At 38.5% G+C, this 17,421-nt stretch overlaps 1 protein-coding gene across 2 annotated transcripts in view; it reads right to left on the reverse strand.

The window, feature by feature from the left end:
- The window catches only part of SEC14L1 (SEC14-like 1 (S. cerevisiae)), a 43,121-nt gene extending 26,075 nt beyond the window's left edge, over positions 1-17,046 (reverse strand). For both annotated transcript variants that reach the window (XM_009326353.1, XM_009326361.1), the window contains exon 1: positions 16,961-17,046. In XM_009326353.1, coding sequence (XP_009324628.1) covers positions 16,961-17,023 — 63 coding nt within the window. In that variant the 5' untranslated portion in view covers positions 17,024-17,046. The remainder of the gene's footprint in view (positions 1-16,960) is intronic.
- Positions 17,047-17,421: the final 375 nt, after the last annotated feature.

Raw genomic sequence — 17,421 nt, forward strand, 5'->3', positions numbered from 1 at the left:
ATTCTATGAATATACCTTCATTTTAATATATTAATTTTGGAAGAGGAAAAACTCTTCCACTTTATGAAGAGCAGAATTTCACTGAAGAGAGGAAAATCCAGCCTTTACAAACTGAGCTGTACTTGAGAAGGGTGTGAATAGCAGAGAAGAACTGGCAGAACATTCAATCTGACAGCCGTGCAGATGGCTCTGAGGGGAGAGCTGCATGCGTGGTGGGATGTATTCCGCTGAATCTCTTAAAATGAGAACTGACTGATGTTCACCTGGCAAATGTGAGTAGCCCCTTACCCTAAACTACAGGCAAAAAATTGCAAAACTCTTCTTTCTCCCCATCACACTTTACCATGCTGGCAACTGCATCCCAGTCTTATTTTACTTTGTCTCTCTTCTGTCCTCCCTCCATTACAGTCCAAAAGCATTTTACCCTGTTGTAGCACACAGGAACAGGATATACTGTCTTCACCCTCCGTTCCCTGGTACAAGATGAAATTTGGCCTCTTGAGTATTAATGATGACTATTAAGTATATCCAAGATAAAATAAATAACGCTTCTATAAGTTACACAGAAAAATCAATAGGACAAGTCAGTATCAAGAAGACAAGCATCTGCTTTCATTTTAGAGGCTAAAAAATTCTTGTTTACTACACAAGTGTACAAAGCATTATTGACCTAGGACTTTCTGATTAAGTGATCATTAGTGTATTTAGAGTGTAAGCTTACAGGACTGGGAACAAGCAGTGCCTGCACTGTTCACATACAGTCTACCAAAGCATTCCCAAGTAATTGCCCCAAATGGCCCAATTGCTTCTACTTTGCAGAAATACACCCCAGCTTTAAAGTTTCAAAACGATGGAGTTAGTCTAAAATTTTCATAAAGGGGGTTGTTAAAGTTTCATATAATTATGCATCAAATCCTTGAACTACAACGGCTTTTTAGTTTAAGTTTTAATTTGTGTTTTTTTTAAATATCGACCACACAAATACATATTATTATACAAGTTATAAGACAAGTACTAAACAAGAATCTACTCTGCACAGATTCTGTTCATGAATTCTAACTGAAGATTAATTAGTTTCTCAAACAGTGAGAGAAGCAAGCTTGAAAAACAACCTTAGATGTTCTCCAATGTGGTAAACAGAGCTTTCAGGTAGAGTATCTGGGAAGAAAAATTGTCAGTGGTTCAAGAACTTATTGCAGCATGATATTCAGATTGTTATAATGCTGTATTTATAATATTGCACTGAAGCGATAGTCGAATTTATAGCCCAGGTCTACGTCTCTTGTATTCAGAAGATCAAGGGCCCAACTGATTCAAGAGAGACTAACACACTGAATCAGTCATGACCATGTAGACATTATTGGATCCTGCACCAGTCTCAAAGTATTCCCTGTGCTTCAAACACCCACAGGTATTAAACAACCTGTGCTCTAAGCAGCCCATACAGCCCTGCAAACACTGAAGATCACTATAGAAACCATTTCATTAACATCGCCAGGGCTTCACTTGATCTTGTTAAGAGTATGAAGTGCTAAGACGACTTGCTGTTTACAGTATCCTTGCCTCTAAGAAAGCATTTGAAGCCAGTCAAGCCAGTAAATTGAGCTTTCTCAGCTCGCCTCTCCTTTCGTGGAATGGAAATGAAATTCCTGAGAAATTCTCCAGGAAACCAGGAGCTGAGGGAAATGAAACCAACTATAAGCAGAGGTGGACAAGAAAACATTTCTTTCCCTGGCATTCGCCAGAGCCATTAAATTCTTGCTGCTGACAGCTCCTCTGTCACTCAAGAGTTCTCTGCATGGAAGAAAAGCTTTTATTAGGTGTACAGAAGAGCATAATCCCTACTCCTCCTTGTCTTCTTTTGATTCTCATGCTTGTTTAAAGGGGACCTCTTGATTTAATCAAGGTTTCATTGGCAAGGATTTCAGACCCTACGCTGCTATGAATGACCCACTTATACTTTGCAAACATCCACACAGAAAGAGGAAGGGAGGATGAGAAGAGAGATTTATTCCAATACATTTAAATTCACCCCTTAGCTTAATTATATAAAGCCTTAGGTTTCAACACTTTGTATGAAGAGAGCAAGACTGTTCTGTCAATTTTTACATTTAGCTGTATTAGAAGCCCGCAGTACTTTAAAGTTAAGTATCCAGTTATGTTGCTTGCATATTTCAAATATACCCTGCTCCTAAATATATCAACAGAGCTAATGAAAATCTATTAGTAATCTTGTGGGTGTCAACACAGAATAAACAATACCTATTTGTTCTACCAAATAGGTTAAAGGCCTGCCACATGCAAAGCAGGCACAGCAATTTGCTGCTCAAATCCTAGAAAGACAGCGAGAAAGCTTATGACCTTCACATCCATTCTGCAAATTCCTGAAACAGAAAGCGTCTGAAAGCAATGAGGACATTGCCCACAACCATCACAAAATAACCCAGTATAAAGACTAAACTCAAGTTCAACAGCTACCTCATAAGGTTGCATGAAGAGCTTTGATTCAATAAACTAAAAATCTCTACGGAGTCAGGAAACAGCACAAAAGCTATTTCTGTGCTTTAGCTCAAGTAAGTTACTCTAGCCAAGACCATAAAAATTTAAAGACAATTTTTTGTTTGCTTCTGGATCACCACCACTCCAAACAGCGCTTACCCCCAGTCACCCAAAACATGTACGGGATGTACACAGGGGAAGCAAAACAACCTTTCAGAACAGAGACCCTGTGGCTTTTGACAAGGAACAAAGCTCTGTTACAGATAACAGGAAGTATCAACGCGTATCTTCATGCAGCTCTGTAGACACAGTCCAGGCTACTTCACACTTAATCTCTTTGAAGTCTTCTACAGTGTAAAAGGAACAGCTTCATGTTAAGTTTCAGGCATAACAATAGTTTATACACACCACCAACCACAAAAATCATGAAACACCACTGAAATGGTATTATTAATGAAACTGTATGCTCAATAGCTCGCAGTTAAGAGTGCTGCTTATACAACACATCACACACCACCCTGGGTTTCTGACAACAGGACCTTTCATGTGTTAACACTGCTACAAAGCACCTTCAAGTGTATGTAATAGCACTAACACACAAAGACTGGCATTTCTGTTCATCTCTTTAGTTCAGGCAGCATTCCCATGGTTACAGTGTTGATCACTATTGGCTTTAAGTACATTCCAAATACAGACCAAATGCACAGCTTGGCATTTTAAACAGCCCTAATAACTACCCTGCAGGCTTGTTCTTGTAAACTAACTTTGAGTCCCTCCGAGGTGCGATGCACCCACAAATATGCTATAGTGCCACCTGAATACTTAGCAAGCATACTGTTCATTATATCACCCAGGTCGTTTGTAAAAGCAGTCACTGAAACCAGACGGATCTTCAAGCAATCTCATCGCAGCATCTGCACCACGTTCCAAAACTTTGGTACCCATCTTAAAAATAGGTTTGTCTTGCTTGTGCTTAAACTTCTTTCCTTTGAAGCCACCATGCAGGGATAGCATCAAGAGTCCTACTGAAATCAAAATATCCTTACCGCACAAAACATTACCCCAAACCATGTGCACTTCGGGATATTATCTTAGCTGTCAATCACAGTATACTGTTTGCAACAAGCACGCCTTTAGGTAGCTGTTGCAAAGAATGTTTTGGAGAAATTCATGCTAAGTATGCATTGACTAGATAGGATTATGCATATTGTATCATTTTCATTAACAGGACTTAGAACTAATTATCTTCCACTGCTATTAAAAGTTATAGAAGACATCAAACGCAACCTCAAGAAGACAGTAACAATTTCAGAAAAAAATCCCTTTTCCTTGTAGTAATTTAGAAGGTTTACACACATTTCAGAGTTTTAGTTTACATTCTCTGTGAAGCATATGTGAACCAAGGAAGTGCTCATTTTTCTACTTGCATACAAACCAGAAATCAAAAGGATTTCACAGGCAGCTTATTGAAAAGATGGTCCATTGAGATAACACCTACAACTAAGCATCAGTAAAACTCTAAGCTTATCCAAAGAAATACTTGATAATATATATTCATAAAGCATTCTTGACAAATTTGAGTTATACTAAAAAAAGCATAACATATTTGCTTAAAACTGCCCAAAACCAAAAGCAAGGTGGGGATAGAAGGAAAGGCAAAAAGCAGGAGCAAGGAGTTATTGGGGGACAGGAAAGCCTGAAGCAAACTTTCTCTGTATTGGAGCATAAATGTGTAGGCTATAGAGCTAGTGAGTATCAGCTTGGGCACCCAGTGTTTTCAAGGATGAATAAAGTTACTCCCATATTTTAATGTTTCATTAAAATAATTTAGACCTTATAAATAAAGCAGGAGATTCAAAACAGGCTATGAAGCAATCTTCCAGATAAGTGGAATTTTACTGGGAATTCACTGTTGAGTTATGCAATTGTGGTAACCAACTTACCAGACCGAGCAAAGAGCTTCTGCTTTCCTGCACCGGAAGAAATAGCCAGACACAGAAACCTTTATTCTCATGAGGGATGAGACCAGTCAAGCCACCCACGCAGGCTCTTTCTATACAGATCACTACTTTATCCCCCTCAGCGTACCCTTCCTGCATGGGTATATTCAATAGCTGGGCATTTTCATTTCAGAAGGGTGGTCACATAGAGAAGCTTTACTAGCAAAATTATAGTGGCCTGATTGTTGCCTACAGCTGCATGTAATGAAACTGAAAGGGGACTGGCTCTTAACTACCTAAGAACCATTTTGCTACATGCAGAGGCACAATCTTCTTCCAGATGAAAAGTAAACACTAAATGATTTAATGCAGCTTTATTTGAGCTTTTGGTGGTAACGGTATACTGATTCAGCAGGCAAAACAGTTTGGGGATAAAGAATCTGACCTGAAGTCAAGGGCCAGCATTCCATCTTTTATCTGTAAAAGATGATCTTTAATAACCACAGGCATGCCTCAATGGTACTTTAATTGGAAGAGTGGTTTCTTTAAAACAGATACAAGTCATTTGTGGTTTGCTTAAATAAATTTGCACAGCTGGAACTGTGTAATACTTGATTCTCTGTGTGGGAGCCTGAATGTCCATCTTCAGAGAACAAATGAATCACCAGGGTGGGATCTGAGGAGAAAGTGGATAGCCAGTGTAAGAGTTAAGAGTTACACCTGCTTGCCTCCCAGACACTCACAAGAGGATCATTAATCCTTTTCCTCCCTTCAAGAAGTCCAGAGAACCCGAAAGAGCCCAAGGCATAGTGCCACTCCACTAAAGAGTGAGCGAGGCTAACTCCAATTGCAGCCTCTGCACAATCTTGAGACATGAATCTCTAGAACAAGAAGCTAAAATAGAGAAGTTGGACAGGTACCACTCCTTCCTCAAGAAAAAAGATTAAGAGCAGAAAACCCAAACATGCTGAATGTAATTAAAATCATTTTAATCCTCCTTTCCTTTGGAGTAAGCTGGGAAAGCCCGATCACTCAGGTTAGGCTGGCTTGTGACTGGAAGACCAATATCAAATTGCTGGTTATGAAAAAAAAACCAACTGACATTGCTCTGGTCTAGGTTGAAGGTGGAACATCAAGGACAGACTTTATAGCGATGCTATAAGTTGCTCTTCAGTATACACAGACCTTAGCTGACTTAGCGGGGGCAACAGCAATATCAGATTGACTTGCAATTTCACTTTAACTTGTTTATATTAAATGCATGTGCAAAACTATTCTACAGAGGAAATGAGTGTTCGCTCTGCCCATGTTCCAGGCAAGACAGATGGAAATCAGTTCTGACTCAGAAGCCACCAAGCTCTGAGCACACCACTTTCTTTGACACAATGCGCCCTGCAATTAGAGTCAACTTCAGTAGTTTCTAGGATAGGAAACTTTGTGTCTGACCCCAATTGCACAGGACATGACTGTTTTGGCTCAAGGTTAAAGTACTATGGAGAAGAGCCTGACCTCCAAAAGAGCATCACAGTAACGGCTGGCAACAGGCCAGTGAAAGCTTAAATGCTTGGAGACCGACACGTGATTCCCAGGGAATGTGAGCTATTCTCAAGCACTTCCTATTTCTCCACAACAATAGCAATATATAAACCTTTACACAGGTTTGAAATTTTTAAGATACACATATCAAAATAACTCTAAACCATTAAGCTTGTCTTACCATTGCTTGTAAATAACCATTACTTGTCCCACAGCAGCTGAACAATTACACATATGTTCTACATTGCTAACAGGCATCTCTCAAATGCACAGGATATGGTACTTAGCTTCCCCTTTCCTTTCCAGTTAACAAAATTGCACATCTAGTTCCTCTGCAGTCAGTTTTACTTTAAAATTCAGCTGCAATCCTACTGTGTCCACTGAGGATCTATTTTTGGAAGATTCAAATATTCCTTACTGCTCTATTGCTCCATGCTTAAGTCTCACTTTTATGAGTCCTACAATTGGTATTCGTCACTTTTTTGGTCTTAGAATCATAGACACTTTCAATAAGCAGGTCTGTTAAAACAAGTTTAACATCTGGAATACATTAGGGTATTTTAAATAAAATTATTACTATGTAGACAAAATCTAATTTATGAGTGGGGAAGGAAAGGATGACTACAGCATTGCTACAGTATAGGCTCAGAATTCCTCATCAGACCATTGTCTGAAAGGTTAAAGACTTGTACTACCACAAAGTCTCCTGATCTTCATAGAGATTAATGTGAAGGTTCAGTGAAACAGGTTTGACTTCATTGTCTCAGACTGCACCCACCAGGTTTTAATTTGGCCCAGAGGCAATTGGCCTCTAAGCACTGCAAGAGAGATTTCACTCCACCAAGACTGTAATCAGTACAGTAAAGAAAGCTTTGCCAAAAGGGCATAATTCAAGATAAGTAGCACAGCTCAACTGTAGAGGTCTCTGTTTGGCTTTTGGACCAGCAAAATACCAGCTTCCAGGTAGAGAGCAGCTGCACTCTATTAAGCAAACCAATTAAAATTTATTAAGTACATCAATTAAATCTTGACCATTCACTAATGTCAATGGCATGTCATCAAAATGCAGCATGATAGGGTCTGGGGCCTGCAGACAATTTACCTCTTAAGCTAGGAAGTTAAATGTAATATTTAAAAATCTTAACCTTGTATACATGTCTGATGTATCAGGAGATGCCTCAAAAAGGTTAGAAATTGATGGTGGAAGATCAACAGTACAGAACAACAGTGGTTCCTCATATGGAATCATAAACTATTAAACAGGCTAAGACTCATCACAATGAAAAAGAGTAATTTAAAAACTGAGGGAGATCTCTTACAGATCTAACAGGGCAAGCAGCACAAAGAATGTGAATAGGGTTTTAATTGCCTTTTCTAACACAAGGAGCAGGTGGTGTGAAGCTGAGCGAGCAGGAGCCAGGGTCTGGATGAAGGATACATCTCTTGACAGAGCATGTCACGAAGCACAAACTCCTGCTGGAGGGCGTCACAATAGAATTTACTTGGCTCCAGAAAGGAATTGGGCAGGCACAAGAAAGAAACCACATGCAGCATATTATAGACAACAGGCACATTCTGGACCAGAAGGGCTGTCAAGACACATCCCTGTAGGATGAGAGAGTATCCTGAGAGAGCATTACCATATTTTTGTATCATTCTTATCCTCTTCCCTAGAGGCAAATACTGCCCTTGGCCACTGCCAGATACATAGCACACTAGCTAAATAGGCCTTATGGTGCAATTCAGTACTGTGAATCTCATTAAGAGACAGAATGCAATCCTTTTCCCCACATCCAAACACATCATTAAGATATCAATAACCAGGTAATACCACTGCTAGATGCATCATTAGCATGTTAAGGTGGTACAACTTCTGCACCCCTGAATCTGCTCCCCAATAAAATACAAACAGAAAGACACCACCTAGCTTCAAAAGATAAGCCAATTAAAAAAAGAACAGTCAAGACCCCTTTGATTCTTTTCTAAAAAGCAATTAAAATCATAGATTATAGACCACCGGTTCTCTGTTCTTTACCCTCCTTTACAGCAAAGAAAGGCAGACAGACAAAAGCAAGAATCAGTTTAGTCAACACAGAACAAACAAGTTCAAATGAAATTGCTTTAAATCCTGTTCATCACAACATCAGTGGCTGCACCATGCAGACCATGAAACACTTCAACAGAAATAAGTAATTTCATAGAGCCATGAATTCAGTAATGAAGAATTTATCCACAGGCCAATGAATTGCACAGCAAAGAGAGAGTTCTGCAAATTAAGTACTATAATTTACACACCAAATGAAATAGCCAGAAAAATGTCTTCTGGAAAGGATTCCGCTGACTGATGTTCCTGAACTGGACTTAATGTCTATGGCATTCACATTTTACTCTAAACGAAGAGATACAATGCACTCGAGAAAGGAAGTGCTCTCATCAGGAAACTAACTGTTCCCCTTCTGTTGTGGCACAAACAAATAGAAGTGACACATCGCCATCCTGACCATCACCAGAGAAATATTCATTTTCACAAAATGAGATCTATTATTATCAAAGCAATATGATATAATATTACAGCAGCAGTAGGCAAGGCACAAAATTATCAGAGGCTGACATGTTAAGAGGTTTGCAATGTAGTTTTCAACCGTTACACAGATTGATCTGCATATATTCAAAAACCACCTATAGTCAAGTTTGAGAATGTAAATAACATCAGAATGAAAACAGTTGTAATTAACCAAGTAATCCAAAATGTACATAACCCTACAGATTTAGATGTTTAACTTCATAAATCTGACCGTGACAAAGTCTTGAAATGCTAATTTAAGAGAACCCAAACATATATAAGAATTAAAACAGTTTAAGTAAAAATTCATTTTTAATACAAAAGGGTAGCTTCTCTTTGCTCCCTTCCACGATCCCCCTGCTGTCACCAGAGTCAAAGCTGTTAAGCTTCAAGAGCCCTGTGATATTTTTATTTTCAAATTTACTGATATATAGTCCCCAAACCTTATTATCATAAAGTAAAATCCAAGAGGAATCCAAGACAGAAAATGTTCAAATCTGAAGTTTCATACATGAATACAAAGCAAGAAAGCCAACCAGTCAGCTCGCATGCTACCCCATTAAATCATACAAAATACTTCTTAATTTTCATTTTTCTAAGGTAAGGACAGATTCCCTTTTATGCCAAAGCAACTCTCAGAATCCACATCTCCAAGCCATTAGGCACAATTTGCAAATACTTTGCACTGCTAAATAATACCAGGCCTGAAGATTGCTGAATCAAGTTTCTAATGGCCCCTTCATTTACTGTTACAGCAACGGCCTTCAGCATTTTTCAAACTCCAGATCCCTAATTATTTCCCCATGGAATCAAGGGCTCTCACAGCGCAACATGTACTGACAAATGCCCTGCTGAGTTGCTCGCTCTTTCTTGTGGCCAGCTGCCACCAGCTCACTACCAGTGCAGGAGGGGACGAGAACCTGCTCCCGCAGGGGTGCTTATCAGCCTTAAGTGAGCCTGATGAGGAGATCAGGCTGACAAGGTATTTATTTTCCTTTTTTCCAAGACAGCTTTTGACCAGCCTATCTCCCTAAACTGGCTTGCTGATGAACATGTCTTTGCAAGAAAGCAACAAGAGCAAGCTGGAACACCAGCTTAGCTGTAATGGGAAACCACATATTCGGTTATGTTTCTCTGACCCTTAGAAGAGAAAGCCCATGAACCACAAGCTGAAAACCTCAGTGGACTGGGCAGAAATCAGTATTACTTGAGCAAGAGTAACGCAGAGAAAAGCCAAGACCTTGGGACCTGATCTCAAATTTTGATGGCTCATTGCTTGCTTGTACTCTTGGCAACGCTGCCCCACGCTGCGGTGAAGCCCAGATGATGCCGGACAGCCCTTCCAACACAGGCCTTCCAGCCATGTTACCACCATTATCTTCCACCAGCATTGAGTTCTTGGCATGACTCTCGCCTCAAACATCACTGACCGATTACAACCGAAACAAGCTGCATGCAGATTGACTGTGAGAAAGCCAAATTATTAAATTACCTGTAATAGGCCCTACTCAAGACTTTACCTGAGCTGCTAACCTGGCCTGTCTTAACTATATCATAAAAGTGAGATAAAAAGAGTTAATAATTCAGCTTAACAGCCTAGTTCTTCATTTAGAATATATACACAGTAATTTTAAACTACATAAAAAATTTGAAGACAAATTCACTTGGGAGAAAAGAAAATAGACCATTTAAGACTAACCTGTAATTAATTTTAACTTGAGCTAATTAATAGATTTCCTTGCAAATTCTCAGAAGATTCACTCTATATTCAGAACGCAACAGTTTTAAGATCACATGGCCGCCCTCATTCCAGAAACATACTGAATTCAAACTAAATGCAAAGCAAAACCAATCTCGGTTATGAAAATCACAATGAATACCCCTCAATTCTGTGTTCCAGAACCTGGACTCTGATTGAATGTGCTTTATGGAGAGTCCTCAGGGGCTGCTTCCAATCCCTCAGGCTCTCCTTCTACTCCCTCTTTCATGGTGTGCTTGTTTCCTAAAAGCATACCAGCTGAAATATTCTGCTGTAAGACAGCAGTAAGAGCTCCACAGGAACAGGAAACACAGATTGCTCACGCTGGAGGTGCACGTAACTGGCCATATCATACAGAAGCACCTCATTCTACATCTCCAGCCGGCATCACTGATGTGTAAGCAACCTCTGGCTCCTCATTGGACATGTTTTTAGAATTAACAAAAAAAAAATACACCATATCTCCTTCCCATGAGGTTTTAAAGGCTTTTTAGACATACCTCTTAATGGTTAACCACACATTAAATTACGAGCATGACGTTACACCTTTTCCAGATCATAACTGTAGCATCACAGGTGTCTAGGACTCTGCGGAACATGTTAACCACTTCCTTTCTGCCAGGTTCCCACGTTGTCACAGCTTATCACATTATTCTCATGCTAAACCCAAAACACAGCACTATACCAGCTACCAGGAAGAAAACTAACTCTATCCCAGCTGAAACCAGGACACATGTTTAACTGAGATTAACTCAAAGGCAACATCATTTGGCTGATCAACAGATCCTAGAGCAGCACTTCGCACCAGTCTCAGAGCTAAAACACCTCCAAAGGGTGAAAAGCTTGGAGTGCTTTCAGAACAAAGCAACAAGAACTGTTTTGATACATATTTTTCTTCTATTGACACCTTTCAGAGTTTGACAGTAGTGGTGTTTTAGCTTTTAAAGTGTAAAAGACTTGTTAAAAAAATGACTAAAAGCATTTGGCGAACAAGAGAACTGCAGCTGTCAGCTACAGTCAGGTCATGTGTTTGCCCACAAAAAACAGGAAACAGCTAGCCATGAAAATATCTAAGCAGGCCATGAAACAACACGTAAATTGCACAGTAAGCAGGCTGCTAAGTCAATATTTTTCCCTAGTGCTCAACTTAACTCTTATGTTTGTTAACCATGGCTCATTCCAAACAAGTGGCCAAAGATTCATTTGTTCTTACAACGTGTGCTAACACAAGAGACCATCAACAACGCCATAAAACAGCAGTTAAACTGCAGACACTTATTCAAAAATAAGAAAATCCATACAAGGCACTGTTCCACCGCAGTTTTACCGACGCATTTCCAACAGTAAATAAGCCTGAATTTTCAACAAAGACAGGAAGCAAAGTAGATGAGAGTCTGGGAGTCATACAACAGAAGGGAAAACCACCGAGCAGTTTCAGGAGTGGACACTCAGTTTGCTCCGTTCCCCAGGCTTTAACTATCCAAGACAAATCCTCAAGAAGGTTCACCACACTGGGGGAATAAATGACTTCTCAGTACATTTAAAGCCTACTTTGTGCTTTCAAAAGCACTTGGAGAACAGCTTCCGTTTTCTCATCCGCCTCTCAGCCCCTCTTCACATGATGTGTGGAATGCATTTTTTCCAAGAAAGTGAGACTAGAAGGAATAAAAACTGTAGGGATTTATGAGCAGGTGTGGCACTTAACTTGATACATAGTTATTTTTTTAAAATGACATTTTAAAGTAATAACCTTTAAAATTAAAACATGATGTACTGCCTGATCAGGAACCTCATTACAATCTAGATCAAGGGATTACACTCTGATTTGTCAATCTGAAAAAAACAGATAATTTTTTTTCTAGTCTACTCTATCATTAGAGTGTATTTATGTCATCTACAATGTTATTACTTTCCTGTAATTTAGGGATACTTTAAATCATGGAGATTTACCTTAAACACTGTTTTTTTCAGATCTATAAAACCAAAGAGAGTCAGTCAGCCTGTTGTCCAAAAGCAGCAAATTTGAACCATTAAAATTACAATATAATCAAAAGGGCACTATATATTATACGTACTAAGAAAGATTCACGCTTTAGATACTTTAGATATTCTGTCAGAACAAAGGAAAAACATGAGACCACTTTTTTTTTTTAAAGGATTTTGATGAAAATATGTAGTTTGGAAGGAAGTAGTTTTCAGCCTCAAGGCAATGCAAGATTAACTGCTATTTTTATTTTAAAATAAAAATCAAACGCATTATTTCCACAACTGCAAGCTCCTGACATTGATGACTAGTTTACCTACAGACTTCTCTTCATTGTTTGGCACCAGTGGAAGATGACAAATGCCAGGAACTTTGTCAAAGTGGAAACATTATTTTAGGTATTCAAAAGACTGCAAAATACCTTTGAAAGTCTGTCTCCTGTCACAGGCAGATTTGAAAATCTTAGTTTTCACAAAGCCACGTTCTTAAAAATCTACGTTAATTTGACTAAACGTAACAGGACAGGTTTAGAGCACACTTGCTGTGTTCAGTCATGTTACTATTCATACGTATTTCTGAAACTAAGTAATTTGTGGCTGTAAATAGGACATTTTCTAAAGGGGCTGAAGAGCAATAAGTTTTCCACCAAGCTTCCAGAAACTCAAAAAGAACCTCTGGTCAATGGTTCAATTCAATGGTTTTTTTCAAAAATCTTACTTATTTTCCATTTGCATAAATTCCACCCTTGGAATGCCATAGTTTATTATTTAAATTTACTTTGGAAGTTAAACTCAAGAGGAATTATCTAACATATCAGACTCAAAATGAGCCGTGAATCTCCAAAGTTAATTTTAGCCTCATGTATGTGAAGAAAGCTTCAAGATTCAAGTTCTTAACTGTCTTTTAACATTAAGAACTACTTATTCAGCAAAAGTCCCTACATTACTTTAAATGCAAACCTCTTTAAAACTAATATCAAAAACTGAATCTACAATCTTTAAAAGTTTTATAAAAGCAGCTTCTCAGTTTTTCTCCAATATATTTAACCTTGGTAACTTGACAAGTGAGTCTAAGTAAACAGTCATTTTTCCACGTTTCAGCTGCTTCCAGCATTACGTAAACTTCAACATGAACAGGAGGAAAAAACAAGGCAAGATTCTATTCAGTCTGATGAACAGCTGTGCAAGTCGGTTGGTTCTTTTTTTAAAATATATAAATATACATACACACAGAGTTTTCAAGAAATTGATTATGACAGATATGCCACAGAGCAGCCAGAAGTCATTGTGTCAGCATTGGTAACCATTTGGTGAAATCATACTGCCTGTGTTAGGTATGTTGGACTAAAACGTGGTGATTTCTAGCCCATGATTCTAGAATCTTTTCAAGTTTGGGAGAGAGTTTCATTAGAAGATTTGCATCCAGTTCTTACTGTTTTCAAAGCGACTTAGATATTTTCTGGAACCACACAATTCTCCAGTAACAAGAAATCTTCAGGGGAAGTAGCTTAGATTTTACGTAGATTGCCTTTAGTGATAAAGGAAGGCAAGAGGCATGCAGCAATGGATCTCCCAACTCTCTACCAACAACAGTACTTCACCAATTCTCTCGCAGACTTGAGAGATAAGGGGTTGTGCCTTGAAGTATATTGTCAGAGATACATTAGGGCTCAATAGATGATTTTTGGATTTCAGTGGAGAGGCATAAGAGAGAAACTTATTTTCAACACCAATTCAACTTAGAAAAAGAATTTGCACTGCATCTATTTTAAAAGTCTTTGTATCATAATTGTCTGCAAAACACTCATCTTGTCAATCTTGATTTAGATCAAAGTGGAATTAAATCCAGTTTTCTGTCTTAATATAGCTGCACTCACCCTTCATGAGAGAACAAAGTTCTCTCAAAACACACTGGAGCAGCATGAATGGAATGCTGATTGTACTTTATTCTCCCTCAAGTACCTCTTTGAAACCTAGGAAAGGAAAAGTGGGCAAATAGGAAGTTTGTAGTGTAAATGACCCATTCTGCAAGTGGCATTCACTTGGTTGCTTGTAGAAAAGAAGAATTTTATGCTGATTTCTCGATCTGAAAGCTTAATATTAGTTTGACTTAATGAGTTCCAATTTGTAGTTGGAACACATATCATCCAGGAAATCCTTACAGTCTACATGGGCTTCATTGACACTGGCGATCTTCATTACTACTCCATAGAATGAATTACCTCTTCAGCTCCATGAAACTCTCAGGGAATGGAGGACGATTTTCCAAATAAATTTTTAAAAGTACTCAGCACCTTCAGACAAGACGAGATCCCACGCAACAAGACCCAGGCTAGAAACAGTGATTTTTGTTAGACAACTCAGCATAAAGAACACTGCTGCCACATTGACCAAAGGTTTCTTCGAGAGGCTTTTTACTGACAGCTGAAAGTTTCTGGTGTGTGTGTTTAAACCTTCATTTGAGGACACATTCTCTCAAAGGTTGGGTGCATACGCAAGAGAGGGATGGATTAAAAAAACCAAACAAACATAAAAATGTATTGTTCAAGTTGTTTGCTAGGTTGGTACATACCAGGATGTGTTCCTCATCCCAGAAAAGCTGCTGATACAGTTAAAATAACATTATAGCACTTTTTTTTGTTGAGAATATGCAACATAGTACTTCCACTTTAGTGAGCACAAAATTTGACAGGAATATTCCTTCCAGAAATACTTCATCAACTTACGTAATCACTATTCAACCAAGGGAAAACAGTAACAAAAAGCATCAAACTATCATATACTGTTTATATTCTTTAAAGAATTTGGCACGTGGAGGCACTCCTCTACATACTTCAGAAAATGCCTGAACAGTTTTGATAGATGACCACCAGGAATTTTACACATTTTAAAAACCAGTCACATTACAGAAGCAACATGGCAGGAGAAGGATGTTCATCCAGTGATCACATCCCGAACAAGTTCAAGTGGTAAGTCGCTGCCCTGACACTGATGAAATAAATCATACGTATTATCGCCGATCTAAACTTTTAGTCTCAGAAAGCATCCTGTTCAGCTGACTCTGTCTTTTAATAAACATTCTTCTCCTCTTAGTTCACTGGTTTATTTTTTCAACTATTGTTTTCTCCTAGTTGCATACGTAGTATAGCCTCTTTCTTTCCAAAGGAGGAAAAAACCTTTCATGTAAGAGAAGATTTAATATTTGTTAAAGATTATTCTTCAAATGTTATCCCCAAGTTACAGAACAGTTTGAGAACTCAGTTAATATTCATAGTCAGAAGTGTTTCTAATTACACCCAATAAAGTATTGTGAAAAATCCTGATGTCAGCATTTTAACTCAAAATAGCCTTGAAGAAATAACTTAAGAAGAATTTTTGCCTTCAATTCAACAGCAAGGTAAAGACATCTCAGTTCAGCAAACAGCTAGAGATTTTTGTCCTAGAAACTCATTTCTGTTGACTGATCTGAAAACAAGAACCAGTATACTTCACTGAAGGCCAAAGTTACACACACAATCGAATTTAAATTAGAAACCATCTGAAGCCTAGCTGTCAGAGTGTAGTAAGGTCCTAAAAGACCTTCAACATATCGCAGTCAGATTCTTCACCACTCATGAAAATAAACACTCTCTGCCTTGAAGTGTTTGCAAGAGCAAGACCTGCATGTGTAACACTGGAAGCTGTTTCAGGAATAAGATAAAAAGAAATTCAAATATTCCCCTTAGAGCAAGCTAATCCTTTTTTGCACTGTGACTGTGAAGGATCACTTCTGTAAGGAACTCTGCACTCCAAACCATGTGATCTATCTAAATATTTACACTATGAACACTATTAAAACTCTCCTCTGAAGCCATTAAACATAGTATTTTCAGCAAGTGAGACAAAAACAATTACTATTTAGATTATTATTTAGTTTTAACTGTTCTTATCAGGTAGAAGCTGACCTGACTGCTCTCCTCAACTGCTCTTCATAACTCATGAGAGCCACACAGCTGTGGTTTTGGCTGAATATACTTTAAAATGTCAAATACCTACTTCCTTTCTGTTTTCTAAAAGAAGAAAGGAAGGGAGAGGGGGAGAGAGAAAGAAGAGGGAACCTAATTAGGATTTTCTTCTTTGTTACTATTTGTAGCATTGGCACACAAGTTAGCAGTCATGCACCCAAAAGGCTTTTTGTTCATCTCTCCGGCCTCCGTAGCAATAGTTTTGGGGTTTTTTTTCCTCCCCCCCTAAAGTATTACCGATGCTCAGAATGCTTTCTCCTCTTTCGTTCAGGCTTATCCTTGCTTTCATGGCTTTCCCTGTGCTCTCTAGTCCTGTAAACTCTATACTGATGAAGATACAACCACAACAATCTTTTAATCAATGTACTTGACACTTTCTCCCATGCTAGAATAGTTTGCTCCCAGTAATCAACTGGGAAGTACACTTGAAGCTCACTTTTACTCTAACTTTAAAATAAATCTATGGACTATATCTAAACTTTGAGAGAAAGAGAGAACGCATTATGTAAAAAAATACTCTGGGTAGAGAAGCAACCATCAAAACACATCTCTCTCATATTTTGTATATCATTTCAGATTTGTATGTTCTACAGCACCTGTCAAACAGAGCCCAGTAACTACTTGGCAATACAAGGAACTGTGAAGGAAGAAAATTACAGCAAAAATTAATACTTACAGCCATAATTAACTCAAAAGGGTGTTTATACACCCGTACGGGGGATTGATACTTCTGCACCATAGCTGCAGTTAGTAAGATCAACTCAAACCTGAAAAAGAAATTTTTAAAACCATCTGTCAAATGTAGGAAGCCATTTTCAGTCTTCTCTTACAATTATTCTGAGTGTGACCATGCTAGCAATTCTATAGGAAATTCTTCACAATTCCTTGACTCCTCCTCTTTTTTTGGGGAAGATGCAATGGGGCCCTGAAAAGCTATGTATATTTTTGTCAGAAATGACTTGTCATTTCTTCCAAAGGCGACAGAAAATTAGCACATTTTCAGTCCAGTTTTAGTCACAAGTCTTCACCACACTTCATGACTCTTCATCAGGATGGTGAGACTTCCTGGGCTGCTGCCGAGAACCAAACATTGACACATACCAGCTAAAGGCAGAAAAGCACTGCCCTGTCCCCCAG

The sequence above is a fragment of the Pygoscelis adeliae genome, unplaced genomic scaffold, assembly GCF_000699105.1.
Source record: "Pygoscelis adeliae isolate BGI_AS28 unplaced genomic scaffold, ASM69910v1 Scaffold61, whole genome shotgun sequence".
NCBI classification, from domain to species: Eukaryota; Metazoa; Chordata; class Aves; order Sphenisciformes; family Spheniscidae; genus Pygoscelis; species Pygoscelis adeliae.